Genomic DNA, 27,076 nt, shown 5'->3' with positions numbered 1-27,076 from the left:
CAGAACTCTCACTTGTTTGATCAAACTCATCTTCACGAAGTGCTGACACCAGTGTCTAGCAGGGAAGGTAGATGAAAGAGGTTAGAAACATACCGTAAACGTGAGTATCCACGTTTATTTTGTTTTAAATTTGTATGATAGGCATTGTAATGGGGAAATTAATTTAGTAAAGCATGTGGTAGCTTTGTTTTTTTAAGAGTTTTAAGTTGGCAAGCAAGTAAAGAATGGATGAAACATTGCAAATTCAAATTAGAGAATTCCGTAGTTGGATCCTCTGGTTTTGCTCTGTCAGTATTTTTCATGGTAAACATGTACAGTAATAAAAGTGTTCCTGAGAAAATACTCAGATGTCATAGAATATTTAAGTATTCCAATTATTTAATGAGATTTAGATTCCATTTCTGCGATTCCATTATGTAATTTATTATTTTGTAGGCAGGCATCTTTTTGATGTTTTCACAAAGGTCTGGCTTGTGTAAAGAGAACTCCAACTACTGTATGTGTATCAATTCTTTCAACAGGTTTCTAATATCAGGAACTTTGGAAGGCTTATTTGAAAACAACCTCTGTCGGAAGAATGGCATCATCTTGCCTACAGATTTGTGCCTTGCTGCTGTCTTTAGCAGGATTCACCATTTCAGTTGTTACTACCATGTCCAACAGATGGAAAATTTCAGACATTGGAACAGTGCTAGTTACTACAGACTGGATCTCTGAAGGTCTTTGGATGGACTGTGCAGTGACTGCTGTTAGATCAGTTCAGTGCAAGAAATTTCTCTACATGTTGAGTTCAGACAGTAAGTGTGCATGGCATATGTGTATAAAATGGGATGTAATTTTATTCCTTCTTTCTGGACGGCATGCTAGTGTGGTTCGATAGCGTATACTGCCGTGGTCACAGAGGGTCTACTATGGACAAGATCTGTCGTGTAGTACCTGCAGACAGGTTAAAGTGCCCCAGTAAATCCATATGCTTCATGCTGCAATTCAGCTCAGTAACTGGTGTGGCTTTGTTACCATCTCTGTTGTGTGGATATAAAGATATACAATGAATCTAAGATGATGATATTATTATCATCTTAGTTTTGGAAGAAATAGCATGCTTTTACTTGGCCTAATTCCTAACTAAAAGCAGATCATAGGTCAGCGAACGCTGCTGCTTGTTTGTGCTTTGGTGTGAGATAGGACTTCTTAGATATTCCAGAACTTGTTTGATACGTGGTGCTAAATCTGTGTATTTGTTCTGGGATTTCTCAGGAGTGGCCAGCTTAAATTAAAACACGTCTGTGCCACTGATTCTTTTGGGTTTTCTGAGCTAGGCTGTGTTAGCAGGATAGTTTACCTGCAAATAGAAGGAGAATTGTCTTTGTAGGGACTGAAAATTATCTGTTTAGATTGTTCTGGATTTTAAAAATCTCTGTAAACACCATGTTTATGGTAAAGGACTAGGAAGGACTGACACTGAAGTTCTTTCCTCAGAAAAAAACCCTTAAAAACTGGTGTTTTGTTAAGCTTTGTGTTCAAAACAGAACTTTGTGTTTATTCTTTTACAACTTTCAGTGTTGTGCAGTCACTTTATGAGTTGTATCATGGAATCATTTCTTCAAGCCTTCCTTGCTTTATAGATCCCTGATTACTGTCATTGCTGTTTGTTTGGACTCTTTCCAGCTGATTTATTCTCCATGTGCAGAGCTCGAAACTTACAAATGCCACCTTTCACAGGTTATGAACATATTTGTTTTTCTGGACGTAAACATGGACTGCACTGAAGTCAGAGCTGCCTATGGCAGATCTCTAAAATGTGAGAGTTTAATTCTCAAGAGTTAACTCTCAAGATTCAGCATATTCTTTAACACGCTTAAAAGCCAAGAATATATTTGGGATAATAGGAACTAGGAAGGTTTACCAAAACCAAGTAACCAGGCAGTGATTCCTGTGCAAGAACTTGCCAGTTCTTCACATATGTTAACTCTGTTGCAGCAGGAGCCTAGATCTAATGCTTCCCAGGGTTTAAAAAACACTACTGTGTCAGAGACAATGTCAGCTTCTCATACTGTTCTGGTACCTGTTCTGCTCCTCTCTAAAACTTCCCCTGTGTAGATACCAGGATGCCTAAGTTTCATCTAGAAACTCGGGTATGATTTCTGGAAATCAGAGTGGTGAGATGGGGCCACCAATCTTCCAGTTCTCATACGGGGTAGCAAGATGGCATGGATTCTTACAGTGGTGTGGCAGCTTTGCGTTGCCTCTTGTAACAGGGAGAAACAGATGTTTCAGCTGTGTTATGGAGACAAGCAGAGGCAATGTTGGACAGCCTCCTGGTTTTTTAAATGCAGTTTCATTACACCCAGTGTGTTCAATGAACTCTGTGTTCGCTAAAATCAGCACAGAGTTCCTCATGCCAACTGATGGGCACATCATGTGGGTGCCTACAGAGTGATTGCTGTCTGTTGCAGGGCTGTTTCTCGTCTTAGAGTGCACAATCAGCGTTCCTGGGTCTTGAAATAAATCTACAGGAGTAATCAAAAAGGTACAGTTCATGTTGATCAAACACTTAAGGTGTTAATATTTTCAGTGGTGTTTTTTTCCCCAACTGTATTGGCTGATCTGATTTTGAAAAATACTGTTTCTGCCTGTAAACTCTCAACCATATCACATGCTAATATGCTCTATTTTGAGAACATCAGAGGGGTTAGGAGCAATTTCTCTCCTTGGTCAGATATTGCTATGATCATATATGGTCATATCTTGGCATATCTATGTAAGCATTTGACTTACATCAGGAATACTTATGTAATGTAATGAATTTTTCAGTAATTCCTATCTACTGTACTTGATTTACATTGAGTATACAAATTGGTTTCCTTGTGGATGAAGCAAAGCAGGGAAATGTGCTCCAGGAATGCACTTGCAGACTTCCAGCCTGAACTGGGTCTTCAGTTCACCCAACTAGGTCAGACCAAGTCTGAAGGAGACCTCCCACGTCATGGATGGTACCGATGTGAAACTATCAGAACCAGCTCCTTTGCGCTGCTGATGCAGAGCCTCCTGCGAAGCAGCATTTGCTGTGGTCTCCATCACGTACCAAGCCATGGTTTGTGAAATTTAGTGGAGAATAGCCGTTTGCTCTTCAACACCATTGAAAAGTGATTTCCCTAAGGGAATGATTAAAATGCTTGATGCCATACAGGAAAAACTCATGCATTCCAGGTCTGCAGTTTAATATTTTCTGTATGTATGTGTGCTTTGTGGCTGCCTGCTGAAATAGTTTTCATAATTAGGAAGATATATATATATTTTTAAAATTCTTGAATTATTTTTTGCCAAATCCTTGGCAGCAGTATAAAATCTGGGGATACTTGAAGCCACATTCCAGCTAATCTCAACTTTGAAAGTGCTGTCAGCAGAAGTGATTGTTGAGGTCACCAGGGTAGCACTTGAGTATGAACAGATTAATTTGAAACTCTTTGAAGGGCTTTTAATGGGCTGCAGATACTCCAGTATACTGGTACAGTGCATTCATTTTACTATACCGTCATTTTCCAAATTGCAGTGACTTTGCAGAAGGAGGGAATTCTGTAAAAGTCACTGGAGAAGATTAATTCTTACCACACACCATCTAGTTTCTTTAAAATTTTGCAACTATAGAGTTGCACAGGATCACACTGGCTGTGCTTCCACAGCTATGATGATCCTCTTGGGTGTCAAGGCAGCATGAACCCACCAACCTACAGCATCAGCTCCAGGTGCCCAGTGCATTTTGGAAGAAACCCCAAGTATCTGTTATGGGCACGCTGTGACTCAGCGGCTAATTCTTGTGGTAGCCTTTATGTAAGTTAAGTTCCATGAATCTCTTACCATGTTGCGTCATAGCAGGATTATTTTATGAAGAAACTGTGACTCCATTTCCTGGAGATAAGAGCAGATTATCACTGCAAGAGATGGTTAACCCTGTTTGGATACACAAACCGTTGAAGGTATTAATGTTAGTGGGTGATGCGAAGCAAGTCTATGGGTTTGTTTAGTCAAGAAGCAAGTAAACCAAATTGAACATGCTTCTACTCTGCCTAGAATAGATATATTTTGTTTTAATATTATGATATTCTGACAAACAGGTGCAAGCAGCTGGTATTTATTACTTTTCCGCTAGCTGTTTTCCTTCATCATTTTATTCCTTTTGAGATGGGTCTGTCACAGTGGCTCTTTTGTTCCCTTCTATTTTATCTCTGTGCAATATACGTTATTATAATTGTATCCCAGTGTAAGTGGGAGTATTTTTAAGATCGAATGTGTTTAACTGTAGATCAATAGACTGTAAAATATTAATGGAAGCCACTCATCCACAGACGTATCCTTCCTGAAAGAAGCTGGCAATAGAGTTGCAATGGATTACTCATGAACATAACATAACTTCAAAAAGAGTTTCTTTTATTAAATTTGATAGCAACAGAATAAAGTTCCTGTTCTCAAGCTTTTTTATGCTCGAATCATCAAGAAAATAATAAAGCTTTTTGATTTAAGATCAATAACAAAATTAAAAACAATTTTAATCTTATGTAAACCCTAGTTGACTTCAGAGGAGAGACAGAAATAAGATATTTGCTAATATTATCCCTCTTATAAGATATTTTGTAGAAATACTGACTGGGCTTTCTAGGCTGAGGCAAGAATAGGCTCATTTTGTCTCTTCTCATTAGAAAAAAGAATGAATCTTGTCATTTTTTTGTTAAATGTTAATATCTTTATCATGAACTGCTCCCACTTCTTATTGTCATGCACTGTAAGCCTTATCTGGGGTTGAGCAAAGAGCAAAGGTAGCCTCATTTTGGAGTGAAACCCAGAGATTAAACAGCAAGGAGGCTTCTGAAGGCTTCACTTGATCGTAATCTAATTATAGGGATATTTAACTGTTACTACTCACAAGGATGACTGCTATGTTGGAAATTGTAGGTTTTCTTTTGTGCTTGGGTGGGTTGGCAACTATTGGAGCTACTTTGCCTCATAATTACTGGAGAGTCTCCAGTGTGTATGGCAGTGTGATCACAACGGTTACGTTGTATGAAAACCTGTGGAAGAGCTGTGCAGAAGACAGCACTGGAGTATCCAACTGCAAACAATTTGACTCTCTGCTTGCATTGCCTGGTATGTGATTTTGTGCGTTCTTTTTCATACTGCTTGAAAATTTGTTGGTAAAAAGGTATTAAGGCTTTTGATATTGTTAATCTGGTAGTATTGGAAAATAACTGGCCAAGAAGGACTTTGTGGGTTGAAGTAATAAAAAAATCTCTTAAGCGGCAGAACGTGTCAGGCACATAGAGAAAGGCTATAAAATAAGGCAAATGAAATCACTTGATCAAACATTTATTTTAACAGGCATTTAAAATACGGTGTAATCTCTGTTCTAGCATCTTGTGGGAAGAACTACCAGGAGACATCTTTTAACACATATGACAGTTCCATGTTTATTTGGAATTATTGTACAGGGTTTCTTTTGCAATACTTGCTAGCTAAGGTGTACCGTAGCTGGAGTTTTTTCATATAAAAGGTAGGAAGTACTGTTATAACTGAGAAGTGGTAGTGGTGTTTTGTGTGTTGAGACTCAAAATCGTAGATAATGCAAGAAATACAATGAGTATATGTTACATGTATGATAAGTTACACAGTGTATATTATAAATTAATATACTAGTCAGGATTTGTTAACTAATGTCTTCTTGGATGTGGTTCTAAATATCGGGACATTTATTTCTGCTGGTTCCTGTATCGGTCTTCAGCAGAATTGTGGATCGTCCTCAAATGCTCAGCTAAAGCACCATTCCCTGAACAGCAAGCATGTTTATAGACAGTAAAGCTGGTTTTTATTAATGTTGAGAAACTCAGTGTGTAGATACTTATTCCAGAATAAAAATGCCTTCCTGCGTAGTTGAATCTATACGGGGAGGTGGCTAAACTAAATAGGTAGGAGGTTACACCTAATCTGAAGAGACTGTAATATAGGATTAGCGGGAAGGGGGTCTTAAATCAGCTTTCCCTCTCAGTCTGAAATACAACTATGTTGCTGACCATCTCTGACACTACCACAGCAATTCTCTGAAACTGTCTGTGTCCAGTATTTAGGGAATAATCTGTTCATCTTTCAGTGCTATCTAACAATTGGTTTTAAAATGCTTGTGTGAATGAAGAGAAACATAACCCTATTTAAACTTCTTAGACTCGGCAATAGCAGGATCATGTCCTTATGTGAGTGTTCATTTGGTTCATGTATAAACCACTTCAAGGGTTGGTTCATAACATTGCTACTGACTCTGGGCAGCATCTTGTCTTTGATGTATTTACATGGGGTGTTGCCTCTGAAAGTGTCATAGAGCTCCTATCTATCTGTGCAGATGTGGGCAATGGGGCCACATCAGGTCAGCATCTTGGAGCTGCTGAGGAAAAAGTGGGTTTTAAAGAATTGGATGGGGGGAGTAGGTGCAGGAAGGAGCATCGCGAGTGTGCTAAAGCAAAAGGCAACCAACAGCAAGGCTCCTGGAGAATTGCAGATAACAACATGAAGTCAGCAGAATGGAAAAAACCCAGGGTCAGGCAGAAAGTAAATGAATTGGCCAGGATCTGAAAGGGAATTGTGAAGATTAAATCTGATCTGTTGAAGTGGGAGGTCAGTTACACTGCTGAGAAGATGGCAGCGTATTTGAGGGGTCTAGGCAGGGGGAGGGGGAATGGAAAAGCAGCTTGCAGAATTGTAAAGAAAAAAGGTTTTAGAAAGGAAACCTGAAAAAGAAACAATTTAGAAGACACTGAATTGTAGAAAAAGTTGGGAGGACAGTTGGGCAAACCAGGAAAGAGAAAGAAAGGGGGGCTGAGCAAACATGGGGACCTCCAAGAGATGTCTGTAGAACTTGCAGGTGTGAGTTAAGGCGGGCTAAAAATTATCATCATGGTCAATTTAGGTATGTTTCAAATTGCTGTTTAGAAACTTAGCTGGAACTGCTGCAGCAGAAGATGCCAGGGATTGGAATTAGGATAAAAAAGCAGAAAAAACAAAAGTGTCTTTGTTAACTCTCATCAGAAGGACCATAAAGATTTTCCATTAAGGTTTCCTTATTGGCAGCTGTGCTACATGGTATACCCTCTGGGTTTTGTTGTGTGCATGGAAGATACCAGACTTGGTTCTTTTGAACAGGTTTAAAGCTTTTGAATTCAGCAAGCCATTAGCCCAAATCACAAATGTTTGAAGTGAGGGCCTTTTTAAAGGCAATATTGCATAAGACTGAAACCATGAATGCTTTAGTTACAAGTAGATGAAACATTTCATATAAAGCAATTAGTTAGCTGCCAAATGCTTTTTAAACTCTCTCTTCTTTTTTTTTTCCTCCCCAAGGTTCCATAGGTATTTCTTCCAATGACACTGTTTTGGAATAATTTCTTACAAATAGTATTGATTGATAAACTGACTTTGTATCTTCTCCAGTAAGCTCATTTTTAAGATAAAGACAACCAAAAATTGAGCTTTCTGGTCTGTGAAGTAAGCTCCTCTGTCAAGGCTGTTGAGGTTTATTGTATTGTGGTACAAAGAGGCTGTGGTATGAAATATAATACAGCTAGTGGCTTGCAAGCAGTTAGCTTGCGGGTGAGCTTGTGTGTCCTGAAAAGAAGATACAGGGAATCCCCTCAAATACTGCATCCCATCTAATACATCCCATCCTGTTTAATACTGAGTCCCAAACACCTGAAATGTGAAGTCGTTGGATTCTTGCTGCCAAGGTGTAAGATCCCAGACTAGAAAGCAGCGTCAGAATTGAGTGCTTGTCCTAACACTATCTTCTGCAGGCAGAAATCTTGAACTGGTAATGGTACTTTTCACTTTTATTACTGTCTGTATCTTTTTCCCCCAAAATTTTAAAATTAGTGCTTAACAAAACATGAATTCCTCGAATGATGATGTTATCCTTTAATTCTGTGTATTTATCTCATGACTGCTTATTACTGTCTTTGATAACTCTCGTGCTTGCAGGACCAACTCTTAAGCCACATAAAGCTATACAGCCCACTGGGTCTGAGTTTCGTTCTCTGAAGGGTTATAGGCTCACTCCAGCACAGAGCTAGAGAGCAGGTTACCATGGAGGACATGGAGGTGATCAGGGAGCACGAGCTTGAATACTAGCATCAGTGATGTGATTGCCCAGATGCAGACCCTTTTGATGCTTGATTAGAACCATAGCATCATTTAGATTTGAAAAGACCTGTAAGGTCACAGAGTCCAATGAAGTTAGCAGGCAAGACCTGCCCAATTGGTGACACTTAGCATGTTTATCTCATAAGAAGAAAGGTGCCAAAGTGCCATTTGACCTGGAACCTGACAAATCCAGGGTGCCATTTTAAAGGAGCCCGAAGTCCCCATCTGACCTTCCTTCTTATGCTGGGTAATAATCTGGCCTGTTTTTGTGCAGTCAATACCTAAATGTGAAGACTGGGAGCTTAAGTGATGCAGAATCATCAGCACACCAACTTCCCAAATGTGCCCGCACCAGCTGTAACCTTTCTGCAGGAGTATGTCTTACAGAGGACATATTGTCTTGTCTTCCGACCATTACCTCGACTCAGAGTTTAAAGTGCACTGCTAACTCGAGCACTTTCTTTCCCATCTCTCACTGGAAGTAGCAAAGCTGGAACATTTTTCCAGTTCCTCTCTAGTGCCAGAGCCCTGCACACCTTGGCTAGGACCCGGAGTTCAGAGGTGTCCTGTGTGCTCAGCAGTACAGCTGTAAGGAAGTCACCAGGACTTGTGAGTAGGAAACTTACTTCTGTTCCTGTAAATGACCATATATACTGCTACACATTTTCACAGGATCTACAAGGAGCTATGAAGGGCTTGCTATAATGATGTTTCAGGTTCTACTAAACCCAAGAAGCTTTACTAAAGGCCCAAGAAGATTTACCGAGCTTATAAAGTCTAAGTGTAGTTTGAAACCTTAAAGGCTACACACTCTAGGGTTTGGATGCTGCTTTGAACCAAATACCAAAGAGGAGATTCCCTCAATAGTGCTTATGTTATTTTTGTCACTCCCCTAATAACTTTCGGTTTTTTTTCAGCACAAGATTCAGTTAATTTCTGTATAGATCCTGATTTGTTTCCTCTCTTTCTTAGCTTACATTCAGGCATGTCGTGCGTTGATGATCACTTCCATCCTTTTGGGATTCATAGCTGCAATACTCTCGCTGCTTGGTTTGAAGTGCACAAACATGGGGGTGAGCAATGAAGATGGAAAAATGAAGCTTGCTGTCACGGGAGGATTTCTCTTTATTTTAGGAGGTAATATCGAGGCTGAAATGAGAATGCTTTCACATTTTGTATTGCTTTCACAGCTGAATTAAATGTTCTTGGTTTAAAGCTGTTAGAGCCATTAAAGGAGTCATTCACCTGTGTACTTTTTACACTTTGTCTGGTAGGTCTCTGTTCCATGGTGGCTGTTTCTTGGTATGCTGCGATGATTACCGCTCAATTTTTTGACCCATTGTACGCTGGAACCAAGTAAGTCTTCCGATCTGGCATATCAAACTGCATGATGTGTTACAGACAGCTGCACTAACCTCAGCTGCTCCAGAGTTTCAGAACCTGGATGGATCCTGTTCTCCAGTCCTACAGGAGGAAAGATTTGTCTTTGGGGAATCTTTTCACCTCAGAGATGGTGGTGAGGAGGGAGGAGAGTGGAGGGTTTAGTGAATGTGTGGAGGATATTAACCCCGCATCCGAGTGGCTTCTGTACTGTTAAGCTCACATCTCAGTGCTGTGAAGAAGAAAAGGTAAAAGTCTTAATTTTCTGCAGCATTTAGACCAAAAGAAACTCAGAATTCTAGCTATGGCTAGAATAGAATGCCTCAGATGTACAAGCAACCAAAAAGATGTAGAGAAACCAGCTTGAACTGCATACTAGTGACCTGCAGGCAGCAGAGAAACATCATGAAGTGTGCTGCTTGTCTTAAAAAAGAACAATTCACCCTGTATTAACAGCTCAATATTTGTTTGCCTCATGAATTAAAATAAGGCAAAATTTGTGGGACTATTAGCTTGTACAGTTGCACACAAAGAAGTTTCGAGGTATAAAAGCCCTGTTTCTTCTCTGACATAAAAGCTGTTAGAAAACATAGAATATAAAAGCTGTCTTCAAAACCAAATGCCTGCTTATGGCAACTTATCTAGGGGCCATATTTAGCAATGAGGAACAAGGGTAGAGGTGACACAGCCTCTCCTTCAAAGAGGGGGGATAAAGGGAGAGGAGAAACAATATATTGTGTGTGGAACATGAGAGAGCAGCTTTGGGGAAAGGGGGACATTTATCATTTGCCAATACCTCTACCGCGTATATAACTTTTTTATCAGTAAACTATAAATCTTTAGTTGCTAGGGTCATATTTGAAGTGTTTTGTAAGCTTCCTACTGAGAACCAGTTCAGGGAAGTCAGAGGTGAAGTGCTTTGTTATGAATCAAAGTACTTTAAGCAATTGCTTTGGATGTTCGTCACTTTTCCTTGTGTTTTCAAACAAGCGCTTACAAAGAAATTGCACTTATGAATACTTTTTGTTGTTTTATATCCCCTTGACGGAATTATATGAAGGGTAATAAATACATTAGAGGACCGAAACAACTGTTGATAAGGAATTTCAGTTAGTGGGATAGTTAGTGAGTTTTATAGTTATCTGCTATAGCGTTGGGGCTTCAACATCGATGCATGTTAATCAGTTACCAGATTGTTTGCATTCAGTAGCTAAAGAAATCTCTTTTTTTTTTAATATCTAAACTTCATGTTTAATGCTATCAATTTACTAAAAGGTTCCTAGTGAATTCACTTCGATAATTGGTAAAGACAGGCATACTCTTGAGGAAGTTTGTGCTCCTTGGACTCTCTGAGACAGGTTTAAAATCAGTTGAGGTCAGTATTGATCTTCACCCTTAAAAGACTGTCAAATCTGTTTTTCCAGATTGCATTTTTTTTGTCCTATGTTCAGCAAATTAGTAAAGTTAACCTCTACTAACTCTTAATGGAATTTCTCATACAGCTGTGAGGGCACCCTAAATTCTCCAGATCCCTCCAATGTACTTTGCTTTGGTATGACATCTACAGCATTCCTGTCTGTAGGTGGCTAGTGAGCAGAGGCGATGGCACGCACTGGGCAATGCTCTCCCATTGTTCCTTAGTATTTCTCCAGCAACTTGCACTCCTATTTTTTTTGAGATAATTAATAATTATCTTCTTGTTCCGTGTTTGGAGAGTGCCTAAAAGAGCGGACACCTTGCGGTTCCAACGTGGGATGAGAACACAGAGAGCAATGAACCTGTGTAAACATTCCTGTTAGCAATTAATTCCAAGTCAGAAACTTGGACACTTTTAAATAATGATTTTCTGTTTGCAAGTGGAAAACGCCACACGTATCTGGCTTCAGATCACCGGCTACGCAATCTATGACATTTATTTTGCCCTTGTATTAGGTGTCTCAGAGCATAGAGGTACAGCCATATTGTGGATATAGTCTTTGTCTGAATATGGAAACTTGTTTTCTTCTTTATGTGAAACTCCTGCCAGACTTGCCCTGGCTCAATTGTGTGTAGTCTTTGGGTCAAATTCATCATCAGTGAATTTCTTGGACTGGACTGGGGGGGGTTCATCAAAGGCACAGTATTGTACAGTAAAATGGAGAACTATTCCTTTTCAGCTTGGAACTATTCATAAACGTATTTCAGCCATATAACCACAGAGAGTGCTGAATATTCTTTAGGATATAAAAGTCTGAAAACTAGCCCTATACAAATAGCTACGTGTAGGTAATCTAGTTTCGTGTCCATAGGAAACTGATGGTTAGTCTTTTCTCATGCCACAGATGGTAAGGTCTGAATCATTGAGTTTCACAAAATTACTTTAGTGGCACAGGCAATACCAGGACAAAATAAGTGTTGTGAACTGCCCAGAAGGTACATTATCAGCATTTATTATCAACAATTTATTAAATATACACAAGTATTCATTGCTACTTATCTTTATGTTGCTTAGTACATTCTGTCACTAATTTGGCAGAGCACTTAAAATACACGTAAGTGTTTCATGGAACACTGACACAAAGCCAGATCTGTTCTCCTCTGTTATCTGTTGAAGTAACCTTTCATTAGCTGCTTGCTATGCAGACTAGAACTTGTTTGCACGATCTGTGCACCGTATGCATCAGTCTATATGTGGATATAAATAATGGCTTTGTGATCCCATTACATGCTGTTTCCATAAAATCTTTCATGTTTCAGGTATGAACTAGGAGATGCTCTGTACTTAGGCTGGGCTGGATCTGTTCTTTGTATGCTTGGTGGGATCTTACTGACCTGTTCATGCAAACGGAAGAAAAACCAGGATTTCAGGTAATCTGGGATTTGGCAGTTGAAATAATAGCTGCCAATTATATACCGTTTTCTACTGTATACTATTCTCTCACCCTCTGGTATAAATCTGTAGCCATATAAAGTACAAACAGGAAACTGTACCTATTAATTCAGTGCTATGACATGTCACAGACTGGTGATGGCAGGGGATGCTGTACCAATACTTGTACCTCCCCGATAATGTACTTGTTAATGCTTTGCCATCAGTGGCCACCTATAACTAGTATTTGGTAAATCTGGGTACTGCTAATGGTTCCAAGATCTACGTGCTGCTGTGCAGTGAAAGAGAGAACTACATATTGCCAAAAGAAAATGATATCAAAGAATATAGTGTATTACAATCAAGTTTCTCTGCAATACTCACTACTATTAAAATATTCAAACACCAATTAATTTGCAGAAAGTGTACAGGCATTTCCTTCCCAAAGGAGATCCAACTGGGCATTAGATGCATATGATTTTTTTTTCTCATTCCTTATGGAAATGTCTTGTTGCACATCAAAACACACAGGTTGAGGTTTCTGGCCTCGATATTTGACCTTGCCTGGATTTTTTTTTTTTTTTTCCTCCAATCTTAAATTATTCACACATACAGAAAGTCCCTTTCTGAAGGAGAGGGAATGAAATTACCAGAAAGAAGCACGGGTCCATTTCTACTGAGAAAAACCCAAATGGCTTGGGAGGATGATAACATAGAAGGAAGAAGCATGCTCCTTGCTACTGTATTTAATCTTAGGAAAGTTATGTCAAAACAGATGATAAGTGAGAGTGTTCCTCTGATACTCCACTGCCTAATCTGAAGCCAATTAAGTTTTACAGTAATATTTCGTAAGCCACATTGGACTTTAGATCTCGCTCACCATACAAAGTACCAAATACCCTGAAGTACCTTGAAAATCAGGTAAAACTGATGAATTGAATAATAGAAGTTCAACATGATGAATGACGGATGAAGGGGTTGGCCAAAGATACTTCTGTTTTCCTTTCTCATCATCTTGATTCCTGTATTAAAAACTGCAGTTTGCACAAAGGCATTAAGGTCTGGGTTCTCTTCTGCTTTAGGGACTTGACTAAAATGTCTTGAGGAAGAGCACATGTCAGTTAGGAATCCAGAGTGTGTTTCTGGGTACAAGAGAGAGATGGCTGTGCTATCTGTCAAATAGCCCACCTCTTTCCCCATAGGTGCAAGACTGATGAGAACAACAGGCCTCTAATTTCTGCCCCTTCGTGAAGTGTGTGCTGTCAGTGGGCTGGATAGACCTAACTGAGTAACTTCCCAGGTGTCTGAAGCTGTGGACGTGTGTGTAATACCTATTATTTTGTATCTCTTTCTTTTTTTCTTAATGCAGTTTCAACAAATACACGTATTCAGCAGGCCAGGCGTCTCCTCAGCAGCACACGTACACCAAAAACTCTGAGACAGTCATAAGCAACAAGGAGTACGTCTAAGCTTACCTTTTACGTCACCTGTAACGTTAGTAGGTTGTGACCTCAAATAAAGACGTGAACTACTTCCAGGGTTCCGGTTCCAAGTTGCAATCTTTCATCTTAATTTGGAGCAGTACAAGGAGGAGGTATGGTTTTCAGTGTAAATAGAAATGGTTTTCAGTTGTAAATAATAGGTTTCTACAGAAGATGCTGTGATGTGAAATCCTGCAGCGTGAAGGTTTTCTGCATGCTGAGGAGCCTGGTAAAGGTTAACCTCAGGGTTCAGTGTATCCTGACAATCAAGAGCAACTGTTTCTATTTTGGCTGACTCAGAAATGCAGAACTGATATGCTGTTGCTAACTGCAAGTTAATACACCTCACAGTTAGAAATGGATTAGGTTTGCATTAATGTTTAGCTTCCTACTTTTGTTCAGCAGCTTTAGCTTTTGACATTAAATAAACTTTATTCCACAGACGACTGACTGAAACTGATTTTTTGATGAGTGGTACCCTGGCTATTAGTAAGCATATAGCCTGTATACCATGGGCTAGAAACCTCATGTCATAGTGAAATTCATATTATGTATGATGGTCAAGATTTATAGCAGCTACAAAAAATTCCATAATAACCACTCACCTCCAAGTCTGCAGATATGCAACAAATTTCTTGTTGGTTGTGATACGGATATCAGATGTGATACAGATATGATGCAGAATGAACCAAACACAGCTGGGTGTGCAGCAAGCATCTGGTGCTAAAATGCTTTGTGATAACTAAGAAGATCATAGCCCCATTTTTTAATTTTTATTTCTATGTTTTCACCTTTTAAAATAATCCTATTTTAACTTTGAGAATTTCTACTGCATCCGAATTTCTGATTAATGTATTTCCCCAGTGCCTTTATTCTCCATCATTAGAATTTCTGCTTTAAACCACTCCACTGCTGGGAGCATGTGTTTGCCTTGTGTAAGCACTCAGGCAGACGACAATGAGCTCACTTTACTTTGTATTGATGCTTTGAGCCATGTGCAGTGGAATTTCACACTGCAGGTTCACAGGTTTCATAACTTGTGAACTTCATAACCCTTTTACATTACAAATATATTAATACAATTCAACACAATACCTTGGGGTTTCTCTCTGCTTTTACTGACTTATCCTAAGCACAACTGTAGTCTGATTTAGAAGTTTTGTGCAGCCTCCTTGATATCCCAATAGAAAATTTCACAGGGCAACCTGCAAGCACAAAATGATTTAACCATGAAATGAACCTTAAGCAGAAATGATTTAGCCATGTTGCTTGCATGCAGATAGAGCTGACTTATAAACTGATACATTAGGGCACGAATTGGGCAATGACAGGTCTTTAAGGCTTAGTAAGTAAAGAAGTTAGGATTACTTTTAGATTGCCAGCGTCATCTTCTTTCCTCCAATATCAACTATTGTTTTTAAAATAATTAATTCCTTTGGAATTTTGGAGAATAATTTCAAAAGCTGAAAAGCCACTCAACTTGCTTGGTGGGAGCTGAACTCCTCACCACCATCTGCATCTTGTCCTCTGGACAGTGTATATTGTGAAGTCACTGGGAAGTTTAGTTAAAAACCAAGAGTAAAATCCCTATTCAGTGACAATTAACTCATTCATTCAATATGTTATGTCATTCAGGTGAAAATGAATGCTGCAGATACCATGCCTTTCTCTGGTTTGTTTACAGGCCTTCCAACCAGTTTCTGTTTCTGCTGTTTCTTCCTGCTTATCTGCCCCTTTCCCATGTACCTTCAACAGTAACGCTCTGAATGAATTCAATGAACCATCACCTCAGTTTGGGGAGATAGGTGTTTTATGTACAGGTGATACATGAAGTGATTTATTTCCTGTTTTTCTAAGTCTGTTGCAAGCCACTTATCTGTCTGTAAAACACTTCACACACTGCGATTTTTAAGTCCTTTGCTCAGCAGGTCAGACTGCTTTGGCATCTGCAAATCTTCTTCGTATCTCTGCAGCTGAGACCAAAATCCTGCATTGGGTTCTGCTACTGGTCTGGCAGTCTTCACAGTCTAGGAAAGAGGAGAGACAGTGTAGAAGCAAGGGCAGGTAGCATGTAAATGGATTTTTTCCTCTTAGGCTTTTGAGAAGATTGGTTTTGATTTGGCTATGGAATAATAAACTGATACTTTGGTGAGCTGACTTCACCCTGTGCTTGCTGAGATCTCCTGGCATGGGGTCCCTGGGAATGTCTGTCACAGTGTGGTGACACTTCTCATGTGTCAGGACGCTCAATATAGTGTGAAACTTGGTCACGAATGGGCACGCCTCTATCTAGCACTGAGCAAAAGTTATCTACATGAGAGACTCCTCTAGTGATGTACCTACCAAATGGGTGAGGACTAAAAGGTAGAGCAGAAGTCATACGTATTGGGCAGGCTTCCTATTGAAGCTGAGATGCTATTGCTTGTTGCTACCTTGTCCCTAGCAATTTATCAGGCCTAACAGATGATGTTTCTTTGCTGTGCTAGCTGTCATGTAAGAGCAAATCCTGCAGAACAACTGCACACACTCACATCCATTTTCCTCATTTTCTTTGTGTCTTTAACTTACGATGACTAAGGAAATGATAGGGAAAAGTTCACAAAACCAACTTTCCGTATTCGCTTAAAATCTATTTGCATTTGTAATTATATTTGTCCCAGAAACCTCACATTGAAAGTTTATTTGTCCAAACTGGGGTGAAAAAACTTAGCATGTAATTTTTATTCAAATGTTGAATATCTGTAACTAACTGCCAATAAACAGGTGAGAACACCAGAATAATTCTATGAGACATTATCATTACTCACAGTAAGCACTGCACTTCTTTCTTACCCAAAAGATGGCTAAGCATAAGCCTGGTTATCAGTACAATACCTTGAACGCATCCTTGAGTGGGAGCTTCCCGTGTCTCATCAGATAAGCAGTGCAGATGGCAGCGGATCGGCTGCGGCCGTTCTTGCAGTAAACCAGGCACTTCCCACCGCTCCTCACAGCCTCTTCTATAGCATCACTGCACTGCTCAAAGTACCGGTACAGGTCTTCAGCCGGGTCATCGAACACAGGGACACGCATGCCCCGGACCTGCGGGAGGCCGGGGAAGGGCTGCTGCCTGGTGACATTAACGCAGAAGGTGACTCCCTCTCGAGTGAGCAGGTCCTCGTTGCAGGCTGCCCGAGCGTTGCTGATGAGCAGCGAGGTGGTGACCTGGCTGAGCTGCAGCATCAGCAGCCGAGCCCGCAGCGTCACCAGCTCCCCAATGGCCACGGCCGCACGGCATTTGAGCCCCAGCGCAGCAGCACACTGGCAGGGATTGGGATGCCAGTTGCTCCCCCCTGCTCCAGCAATGTGTATGGCTGTGTGGCCCTGCGGAAGGCTGGGCTCTGCTATATTTATCCCCCCTGCACAGGCTTGGGAGTAAAGGCTTCAGGCAGGTCCTAGTGCCTGCTGGATCCGGAGAGCTGCATTAAAAAGCTAAAAACATGCTGAGACAATTGGATTTTTACAGTCCCTAGCCCTATAGCAGCTTCTTACAAGAAGCTAAAACCCCTGTCTTCATAAAATCACAGAATGGTTTGGGTTGGAAGGGACCTTAAAGCTCATCTAATTCCAACCCCCTGCCATTGGCAGGGACACCTTCCACTAGCCCATGTTACTTAAAGCCCCATCCAACCTGGCCTCTTCCTCATAGGAAGGCTGCTGCTGGGGTCAGCACTGGTGCAAGATTGGTGCAACGATGCAGTATGGCTCAGATCACCTCCAGCTCAGCTCCGGATCATGTAGTGGCCCCTCACCTACAACAGAAGTGTATTTGAGTGCCCAGAAAATGATTTACCAGGCTGGCTAGATACGGTAGCACTAATCTTGCTGGACTTCAGCTAAACTGCTGGTGCGGTGCCAGGATACGAGGGTGCTGACGCGCACTTGAGCAGCGCAGGGCGGGCGGGGATGGGGCAAGGGCCTGGTCAGGGCAGCGCCGCATCAACCGGTACCAGGCGGGTGCTGCAGGGCTGGTACCAGCCACTTCCTGGTGGATTGAGCACGTGGCCGAGCCTCTCGAGCAGTTTTCTGTCTGGCCATGACGTAAAAAAGGAGCTTGTGACCGATACTTGCTGCTGGCACAAAGATGAACCTGGGCTATCACGGTGCCAGGGCATGCGCTACTAGGGCTGGTGTGAAACGCAGCGCCAGCCAGTCAGGGATCAGCCGGGAGGGACGAGGATGAGCTTCTATTCCAACATGGAGGGCAGGGAAGCCGATGTCCTGCTTACCTGTCATCACTCGTGTCAACAACAGCCTGCCAGAGAGATGCTGCCTCTGGAGCAGAGGGAGATGCTCCCTCACAGGAGCAGCGCCTCCCCTCCTGCTGTGTGGCACCACTGCCCATGGGCTCGGTCCTCTGCCCCACCGCTTCCTTGGCCCAGCACCAGCCTGGAGAAAAGCTCGCCAGCCCGAGGAGGCACTGTGAGGCTATGGGTGTTTACTGGCTACCTGCCTGCAGCTGACTTGAGGACTTGCAGTCCCAAGCACAGCTCAAGATCAAACATCCCCATCACTGCGACGACCCAGCCGTCTGCTTTGCTCACAGGTAAAGACCCTGCCAACACCTGCACTAGTACAAGGCCATGGTAAACAATTAGCACAACACTTTACAATGACACGACTACCAAGGGTGTTTCTGATTCCTCATAATATCATGCCATGACTTTTTGTGCCTCTCTGTGAGGAAGAGAACATTTAGCACAGCACTTCAATGACTCAAGTCAGGTTCACCTTGTCTCTGCACACAGCACATCCATATGAGCCTAGATTCCTTCCTGTGTTCAGGGCTGAACACAGACAAACCCCTATCGCCAACACTGACATCAGCCCATTACAAACCTTGTGGCTGAAAGCACGATTTCATTCCTTGGGACTCCTGACCTGGCCTTCTTAACAGAGAAAAAGAAAGAAAACGCCAAATTCAGCTTACATGTAGAAGAAATAAAACTGCCCTGTAAATACAGATGTAAGTCTCCAGCCTTTTTATTTATACAAGGATTCAAAGAACATATTTCAACTTTAGATAAACAGTGCAAGAGAGTTACAAGTACCTTGGTAACAGAAAGAAATAGATAACTGTGCAGCTATGCCAATAAGTGAAATAATTCTTACTCCTGCAGATAGAAATGCATCTGTTTAAAGCAAAGGTGGACTTTAGATATTTTGCTATACCTTAGCCCCTGCCAAGCCCACCGGAAAACAACAGGCAGCTTGTCATCTGTAAATGATAAGTAGCTGTGCTCTCAAAGCCTTTTGAGACCCTCGCCCTTAGTTAAAACATACACGTTATGGCACAAAAGAGCAGGCTGAAAGACAGAGACACTTGGGAATTCACTATATCTGGTTCTCCCCTTCCCAGGGACAGGGTCCTTGTTAATATTCTTCCTAGACCCCCACCCCCTCCTCATCCCTGTGAAGTACGAGGCCTTTCCAAACCAGGACACCACAAATCACCACCTCGAGAACATCAAAGCAAACATTCCTCCCCAGCCACCCCCATTCCTCAGAGCTCCCCAGTCACGTAACCAACCCATGGCACCCACCAGCCCCTGCCGTGGCTGCAGCCCTCAGCCAGCACAGCCAGGGGGCTGAAGAGCTTTGTCACAATGTTTTCCAGCAGGCAGTGGCCCAGGAAATGTCATTTATAAGCACTGAAAGGCTCCAGTCCGAGCGCAGGCTCGGGGCTTGACTTCAGCTTGTTGAGCCGTGCTAGCGGTTGCCTAGCTGTCAGGTAACTATGGTTTGCTTTAGGTTTGCTTTAGTTCAGAGCAATACCGAGTCGGTATCTGGGGGCACTCAGCCATTTCGGTGGCACGGCCAAGCACAGCCCCAGCGTCACTGGATCGCAGCGGGTCAGGGAAACCACTTCAGGGCAACAAAGAGAACAGAAAACCTGGATAACCAAGAACTGACACAGGGCAGCGACACAGGCAGAGCGTGTGGAAAGGTACAGAATAAACCCAAGCAGAGCCAGGGCCGAGGAGAGGGGAAGCATCAACACCAACACCATGTGTCTCCTGGCAAAAAGTGGGAAGAGCCCCGGCACTGCCTGTGCAGACCTGAGGCTGCTGATGCTGCTCCAACCCCAGCTCGGCTCCAGGGGAATGAAGCAGTTGCCCTCGGGGCCTGGAGGGACACTGAAGCTTGAGCCCAGGCATCAGGGTTTCTCCTGCATAACAATTTTTATGGCATCCTTGAGGCTTTGCCTTATTAATGAAGTAATTTGGACTATCAAATTTTATCACTGTAACAGGACTGATAATTTGGGCTATTAAATTGTTAAAATATTAACTGGACGATCGGTCAGTTCTTGGCTTCACATTTAAGGTGTGCTCCCTTGAGGCCAGTAGTAAGCTTTTGAGGGTAAGAGGCTGACAGCGAATGCTAACTGCACACAGCTGGGAATGACAAAGACTTTCCTTTCAATCTCCCATTCTGCAAAGAATACTGACCTCGGCATCCATGTGTTAAACCTTTGGATGTAAAGGTTCTGCAGGACTGGTTGTGGAGATTTCTGTAACTGAAGGCTAAATTTATATTGGCGATTCTGGTTAAAACAAAGGACAATAAAAAGACGGGAACTCTTTAGAGCATTAAAATTAATGTAGAACGTGCCATATTTCTAGAAGTAAATAAATCTGTATAAATCCATGACTTGTATCTATCCACTCCTGGGTTCTGATGGCTCTTAGTGGTGTTGTCTGTCCTTTAGCCAACATCCAGCATCCTGGCTTTCATTTCTGAAACCCTACCAAATTAGATCAGGCTCAGCCTTAAACAGAGTTGAGCACAAGGCAGAAAGGACACCAAGTCAGCAGCACTGGTCACTGTGACCTGGGGAAGCCAGTCAAAACTGGCCTAAAATCTCTGCCTGGTTTGAGGTACCATCAACCCCAGGTGGGACCATCACCACAGGGATGACATTTCCCACCTGCACTGGTTTTTGGTGTCAACCTTGATCATGTTCTCGTCTTGCCTTAAATTGCACATTCTAGAAACTGCTAATGTTAAAAATGGGTTTTTTGTTGTCGTCCCCCCGCCCCCCTCCTTAGAAAACAGCCAAACCCCAACCCCATAACATTTGCTCAGCCCAAAACCACATCTCCTCTGGTAGGACAGAGGAGAAATGCTCAAACATTTGCTGTGCAGACCAGTAAAGCAGGAGATGGATAGGCCTCTGCCCTCCCTTTCACCCGCGGTACAAACACATTTGAAACTCAAACCCAATCCCTTACGAATGAAGCCCAACCCCATGGTGAGCTCTTGGCCAAACCAGTCACAGTGACTGTGTTGTATCTATAACATCAGCTAAACCTACACCTCCAGCCAGCGCTTGCTGTACTCGTCAGGTACAGAAGCCTTCTGGAAGCCCCAAAGCACACAGCCCTACAAGCACCGACACTCCTACAGCTACACGGGGATATTTATATCATTCACCAGCCACCCCCAGCCTCAAAACCCATCACGGAGCCCACCCTACCAACCATTTCAGGGTTAGGAACCTGTGTGTTCCAGAGGCTGGTGTGTGATGGGATGGGGTGGCAGAGGGTGAGCCTGGCCCTTCCCTGAGCCAAAACGGAGCTGCCAGCGGGTGTCTGACCCGCTGTCATGCCCCATCCCTGCAGAGGCTAGGGAAGGTGCATCGCAGGACAGGGAGAACGGGAATTCACTTAAAAACCTACAATGCAACAGGAACAAACACCAAAAGAAAAAGAACAACCCAAACAAAACGTGTCCCATCCTCGCATCCCCCCCCCCAATATGTGCTACCTCAGCCTGCACAGGGGCACTGCCCAGGGCTAGTAGCTACCAGCCCCAATCTGCCCTTTAAGGATTGGGGCTGGCAGCAACGAGGCCTGGGCCTGGGGGGGGGGGGGGGGTGTCACTCAGCTCTCACAACCAGTTGCAAAGCTCCGGTTAGTAAGAAGTCCCTGGTTTTTCTTATTACCAACAAATAAAAGGGATTCCCATCCACAGCTGAGGCCAGAGGAGGAGGAAGAGGCAGCACAACTGTCTGTCAAGTGGAGAATCCCACTGTGCATATTTTCATCTCTCTGTTACCTACGACGGTACCGCACTGCAGGTAGAAATTGGACCATTATTACTTGGGTAAAAAATGGCTTTCCAACTAGCATGCAAAGAAAAAAATACACCAAACCCCAACCCCTAACACTCATTCCCAGTCACTTAGATGTAGGAGACCTACATTTCATATTGTCGTCAGCTACGAGCTCTAGTCAAGAAACCCACTTGTGACCTTTCCAAAGTAAAAAGGGAGTTCTGCATTTTTGGGTCCACTGCCAAACTGTTTCAGCTCAACCCACCAAACCTGCTCACACTCCTGTGTATGCTGCTGGAAGCGAAGGGCCATCTCTGTCTGCCTAGGAAGTACAGAGGGAAAACCCCAAAGAGCCCCTGAATGCAGCCCTTGAGCAGCGCTGACGAGCTCAGTCTCTCGGCATTCCCAAGTGGCGCTGCTCCCGGCACCGTCGTGGCTTGGGCAGCTCTATGGCAAGCGGCGCTCCGGCAGCGGCTGGGTGAGGAGATCAGGGCAATTGCATGAATTGCATATTCCACTGGAGGCCGAGCAGCACAAGAGCTGCGCTGGAGGCCTCTCAGCAAAGGCTTGTTTCAGCCCCAAGAGCCAGGTTGTGGCAGTAACAAAAGTAAAACAATGAGGTACGGAAAGAAGGGCCCAGCACTGGGGAGAAGACCAACAAAGAAGAAAACAGCTCGAGCACTGCCAGAAATAGCAAAAAACCGAAACCTTTTTCTTCTCCCTCTTACTTTTTTTTCCTTTTTTTTTCCTTTTTTTTTTTTTTTTTTGCCAAGGTGAATTAAATACGTCCTTTGGTTGTTGGTTGGTTGGTTTTGGCGAAGTGAAGCCCTCGGCCGCAGTCTCTTTCCTGGCTGTGCTAGAGAGTTACCGCCACAAGTGCTGCGCGGCAATGAAAGCCACCGAAAGGAGGAGGAGGAAGGCAGAAGGCAAAGATCTGCTGCTGGCCCCATTGATGCCATGTCCAGACTGCTTAGGAATAGCGTGCGTTTCTGGCTGCCTGGTGCTGGGGCTCTTAGAGAGTCTTTTGCCACAGACATCGTCGGGACAACTGTCACCACTCCCAGAGCCGCTCATGTCGTCGCCTGTGCAGAGACAAACATGGGTGAGCATGAGGAAGGCACAGTGTGAGCCCTGACTGCTCTCCTTGTGGTGGGCAATGTCCCTTCCCTCCCCTTGCTGCAACCCCAGGGAGCGCTGGCCACCAGCCCTGCCCTTGCCACCTCCTTCCTCCTGCATCCCCACCATGAGATTCAAGCCTATACCTGATCTCCAGTTGACTTTAACCAGAAACCTCCAGAGCAGATGGGACCAGTGGCCCCGTCAAGCAGGGCTGGGCTGGGACTGGAGAGACCACCCCAGGTTTCAGCAGTGCAGCCTCCAGCCACCCCAAGTCGTCTGCACTCAAACAGAGCCTCTGCAGTCCCGAGCCATAAGCCAGGTTGCCACAACCCCCTCGAGACTGATTTCTCAGCCCCTCTGCCTGCCACGGACCTCTCTGGTTCTTTTAAACTCACTTGCATCTTGGAAATCCACATCATTCCCAATGTTAGCGTTGCCCAGCCGGTTTGTCATGATCTTTAGCTGCATGATTTGCTGGCGAATGGTCATATCTGGCTTCGTGATGTCCACTTCTACCTCCGGGTTGTTAATCTGATTAGCTAAACCGTCCCCCATCACTTCGGGCAGGTAACTGCGAAAGAAGGAAACAAGTTGAGATGCTTCTTCCCAGATAAGCTCACCTCTCCCCATTACAGACACCACTGATAACCTCAGAGTGACCCCCACAGAAGCTGCATCAGTGGCATTGGCTTGTGAATGGCCTCCATATGCTGGTGTTTGCTGCCTGCTCTATGGATGGCCGAGCCATGCTGACATGGCCAGACCCCATCAGAGCCTGGGGCTTGCTCTGAGGCCACCTCAGCTTGCAGAAGGTGGCTGGTGGCCTTGCAGCATCACTGTCCTGGCATGGGGAGGGGTTTCCTATGGGAGAGACTGTGTGCAGGGCTGAGGGGTTGCTCTCAGGCTGGTACCTGTGGAGCCATGGTGACACTGTCTTATGAAAAAGCTCTGTCTATATGGAAGGATGAAGAGCACCTTCAGCCCCAGTTAAAGCCTGTTGGGACTGACACATTGGGATGACTGAACGTCCCCAAACCGGTATGATCAGACAGGCCATCAGGGAAGCTTCCATTAACTAGGAATCAATCAGCAAACAGAGCTGTGCTGCTCCCTTCCACAGCGCCTCAGCCCATCTGCTCCTGTGGATCTGAAGCACCGCCGGCAAGGAAAGGGCATGAAATATGGAAGAGCCAAAGGTGCTGGCTTCAGGCTGGCAGAGACCAACCCAGCAGATCCATGGAGAGGAGCAGAGAAACATGCGTGTCCACCCCATCTCCCCTCACTGCCATCCTTTAACCACCAGGTGGGAGGTGTTTCTGCAGCTGTTTGATGTCACCCCAGGTGCCTCCTCTCATGAGGAAAGAGCATTTCAGAGCAGGTATGGATGGAAAGGCAACTCCAGCAACAGCTCAAACAATACAGCTCAACCTCACAACAGGAGCTTGTGAGGCAAATCTAGGCCTTCTGCCTTCCGAGTGCACGTGGAATTGCAAAACTGCTTCACTGGTACAAAACTACACAAGTTATTTCACAGCCAATGCATTTCAGTGCTTAACTCTCCTACACACAGCAAAATGACAACAGGCTTGACATTCCCAAGTACCAGTTTTTCAGGAAATGCAGCATCTCTGGACAGGGACAGACCTTTCAGCTCAGTTTGAACAAGTGGGGCTGGCTGAGATGAAGTGCAAGTGCCTTTTATCAAACCCTCCCTCCCTCGGAATGTTACTATCCTGGCACCTTGACCCTCTCCATACCTGCCCTTGGTCATCCCGTTCCAACACTTGTCATCTGCCACCAAGCTGGCCATTACTTTTTTGCTGCACAGGCTGCCAGGCAGGGTGATCCAGTAAGTCTTGAGAGCTGTCAGATTCCCTTTAGCATCTAAAACCTGTAAACAAAGAGGATGCTCAAGGCCAGGAGAGCTCTGGGGTGCCCCAGAATAGGATTCTGCCTATTTATTGTTTTTTGTTGTTGTATTATCACAAAGTCTGTTTCTATGCGGACAGGGATGTGTCACCAACCTTCCCCTAAAGACCAACCATTAACCCAAGCACCCAAGGCTAAAGATTACACGCAAAGGACTGTTCTGGTACCACAAGATTAACCAGAAGATCATTTTGTGGGCCCATGAAGGCAATGCTGAGAAGCAGTCTTGGTGGGAGCCAGCAGGGCTCTGCCAGGGTGGGACAGGCAAGTGTCTGAGTGAGGAGCGTGTGGAATGTGGGACCACGGCAGATCCCACAGTTCATTGTCCACAGAACCCAAAATCTCATAGAGGAGGACCTCCGGCCCCAGTATCCAGGCTGAATAACACCAATGGCAAGGTGTCTTTTCAGTTTGGCACCAAACCCCTGAGAAACTGGTTATCATCAACCGAAACCTCAACCCTGTGCCGAGTGGCAAGGTCAGACCTACTTAAGCCACGCCAGCACTCACTGATCTGATCTTCTTCAGACTCACCAGCAAAGGTGACAGAGCAGCCTGAGGGGTGGTCTGACCCGACCCGCAGGACCCAGTGCTGCTCCAGCCAGGCTCCCCGTGCTCCCAGTGCTCCCAGTGCACCAGCACGCCTGCTTCCGAGGCAAACTCACCAGCATCTCCAGTGCTTGTGCAGAGGACTTTGCTTCCAACGCCACCTTCCCCCACCTTCTCTTGTCCTCACTGCTGGAGCCTTTCGTGCTGATTTTGGGATTTCCACAGCCTTGGAAAACCTGAAAAACAAACCAGACTCTCTGCTCCATGTTTTGATACTATTTCTTTAAGTAATTAGCATGCCACAGTTATGTTTTTTTGTTCTTCTTAAGTCTGCTTTCCTAACAGCAAGATGTCTGAGATTCTGGCTTAGTTTCTGGTCAGGTTACTCTTGTGCCACGGTGTGTTTTCAGCACACTGTGACTGGTTTTGGTTACTGCTATCAAGCAAAACATTCAGTACTAACACAAAATTAGCACAGGTGTTTGGATGAGTCAGAAATGTTGATGCTAATTTATTACTTGCCATTTTATATATTCCTATTATGATGGAAAAATAAGACTCTGGGAAGAACAAGATGGGAGCTGCTCACACTCATTACACCAGTGGTGTGGGCTTCAGGACTGCAGAGCACGAGAAATTCTCTGATTTGGATAAGAGATTGTGGTGGCAGTTGGCACCCACACTCAGCAAATGAGTGCCCTCTCCAACAGGGGAGCGCAAGACAGTAGAAGTGTCCAACATTATCAGGTTGGATGTTTCAAGGGCAAACGAGGAAGCCAAACTGATCTACCCCCTAACTTTGGGCACCTCCTATTATTCTAACTACCTGCCCAGGCATGTTTTGTAGCCAAAGGAGAGCAGAAGCACTTTGAAGGCACAAATCATCAGACTTTGCCTCCAGGAAGAGACAAAGGGTGCCTATTTCTCCCAGTCTCTGCATGACCAGTCCAGGCAACACATCTGCTGCAGGCAGCCAGTGTTCAGGCAACTGAGCCTCACTGGGGCTGGTGGACAGAGTCCTCAGACAGCCAGACTGAATCAAGTGTCAAAGGGCAGGAGGGCCTTTGCACTGTCAGTTTGATTTGGGATACACCAGTCTTTACAAAGCAAGCCACTTGATTTGAAAAGATGGCTCCAAGATTCTTGTGGTTACCAGGGTGCTGTCAGAACCTATGGATAAATTTGACCTTGCATGGTGTTCCCTCAAAGCAGAGTAATCAAGACCTCAGACAGGAGCAGCTGCTGAATGCTTCTGCTAGTGGATTGACAGCCATCAGCAAGTCCTAATCTAGACCTTCAGCTGGTCTCACTGGTGTGTCTGAGGGACATTCAGCCCAGAAAGCCCCCTCCTAGGGTGTTCTCTGCTGACCAGATGGATCCAACACCTATGGCAGTTCAGTACCAAGCCGATCTGGTCACCAGATCACACTGAGAAGCTTATCAAACATGTTTGGTTGCTCCAGTTGAACGCCGATTAAGACTATTTACTCCTTTTCA

The 27,076-nt window shown here is 43.9% G+C and overlaps 3 protein-coding genes across 4 annotated transcripts in view; 1 reads left to right on the top strand and 2 right to left on the bottom strand.

The window, feature by feature from the left end:
* LOC115611491 (claudin-15-like) lies at window positions 1-15,542 on the top strand. 2 transcript variants are annotated; one of them, XM_030494484.1, is made up of 6 exons: window positions 1-100; window positions 522-797; window positions 9,148-9,312; window positions 9,450-9,531; window positions 12,292-12,402; window positions 13,773-15,542. In XM_030494484.1, exons 2-6 carry the CDS (start codon window positions 578-580, stop codon window positions 13,870-13,872), a joined length of 678 nt encoding a protein of 225 aa, XP_030350344.1. In that variant the 5' UTR covers window positions 1-100; window positions 522-577; the 3' UTR covers window positions 13,873-15,542. The 2 variants fall into 2 exon arrangements, with proteins under 2 accessions (XP_030350344.1, XP_030350347.1); XM_030494487.1 differs by lacking the exons at window positions 1-100; window positions 522-797 and adding an exon at window positions 4,844-5,142 and having other exon boundaries at window positions 13,773-13,950.
* A 144-nt stretch (window positions 15,543-15,686) lies between these two features.
* On the bottom strand, window positions 15,687-17,193 carry DUSP28 (dual specificity phosphatase 28). The gene is made up of 2 exons (XM_030494488.1): window positions 16,759-17,193; window positions 15,687-15,911 (listed from the first exon to the last, which is right to left on the bottom strand). Exons 1-2 carry the CDS (start codon window positions 17,104-17,106, stop codon window positions 15,777-15,779), a joined length of 483 nt encoding a protein of 160 aa, XP_030350348.1. The 5' UTR covers window positions 17,107-17,193; the 3' UTR covers window positions 15,687-15,776.
* Window positions 17,194-18,882: 1,689 nt separating this feature from the next.
* Window positions 18,883-27,076, bottom strand: part of GPC1 (glypican 1) — a 203,079-nt gene continuing 194,885 nt past the window's right edge. Inside the window, exons 6-9 of the mRNA XM_030495161.1 lie at window positions 25,696-25,815; window positions 24,859-24,992; window positions 23,497-23,672; window positions 18,883-23,064 (exon numbers count right to left, since the gene is read on the bottom strand). Of these exons, the coding sequence (XP_030351021.1) occupies window positions 22,847-23,064; window positions 23,497-23,672; window positions 24,859-24,992; window positions 25,696-25,815 (648 nt within the window). The 3' untranslated portion in view covers window positions 18,883-22,846. The remainder of the gene's footprint in view (window positions 23,065-23,496; window positions 23,673-24,858; window positions 24,993-25,695; window positions 25,816-27,076) is intronic.

The sequence above is a fragment of the Strigops habroptila genome, chromosome 8 (genome assembly GCF_004027225.2).
Source record: "Strigops habroptila isolate Jane chromosome 8, bStrHab1.2.pri, whole genome shotgun sequence".
In the NCBI taxonomy this organism is placed as follows: Eukaryota; Metazoa; Chordata; class Aves; order Psittaciformes; family Psittacidae; genus Strigops; species Strigops habroptila.
The sequence above is the reverse complement of the archived record's forward strand: the minus strand, read 5'-3'. Positions and strand labels throughout refer to the sequence as shown.

What these genes read in the sequence shown, in the direction of transcription:
- LOC115611491 (XM_030494484.1), top strand. Translation starts at nt 578, where the DNA reads ATGGCATCATCTTGCCTACAGATTTGTGCCTTGCTGCTGTCTTTAGCA. An exon ending in CTACATGTTGAGTTCAGACA is followed by an intron (nt 798 to 9,147) that starts GTAAGTGTGCAT and finishes TCTCTTTCTTAG; the next exon opens with CTTACATTCAGGCATGTCGT. An exon ending in AAGAAAAACCAGGATTTCAG is followed by an intron (nt 12,403 to 13,772) that starts GTAATCTGGGAT and finishes TTCTTAATGCAG; the next exon opens with TTTCAACAAATACACGTATT.
- DUSP28 (XM_030494488.1), bottom strand. Translation starts at nt 17,106, where the DNA reads ATGCTGCAGCTCAGCCAGGTCACCACCTCGCTGCTCATCAGCAACGCT. An exon ending in CACTCAAGGATGCGTTCAAG is followed by an intron (nt 15,912 to 16,758) that starts GTATTGTACTGA and finishes CCTCTTTCCTAG; the next exon opens with ACTGTGAAGACTGCCAGACC.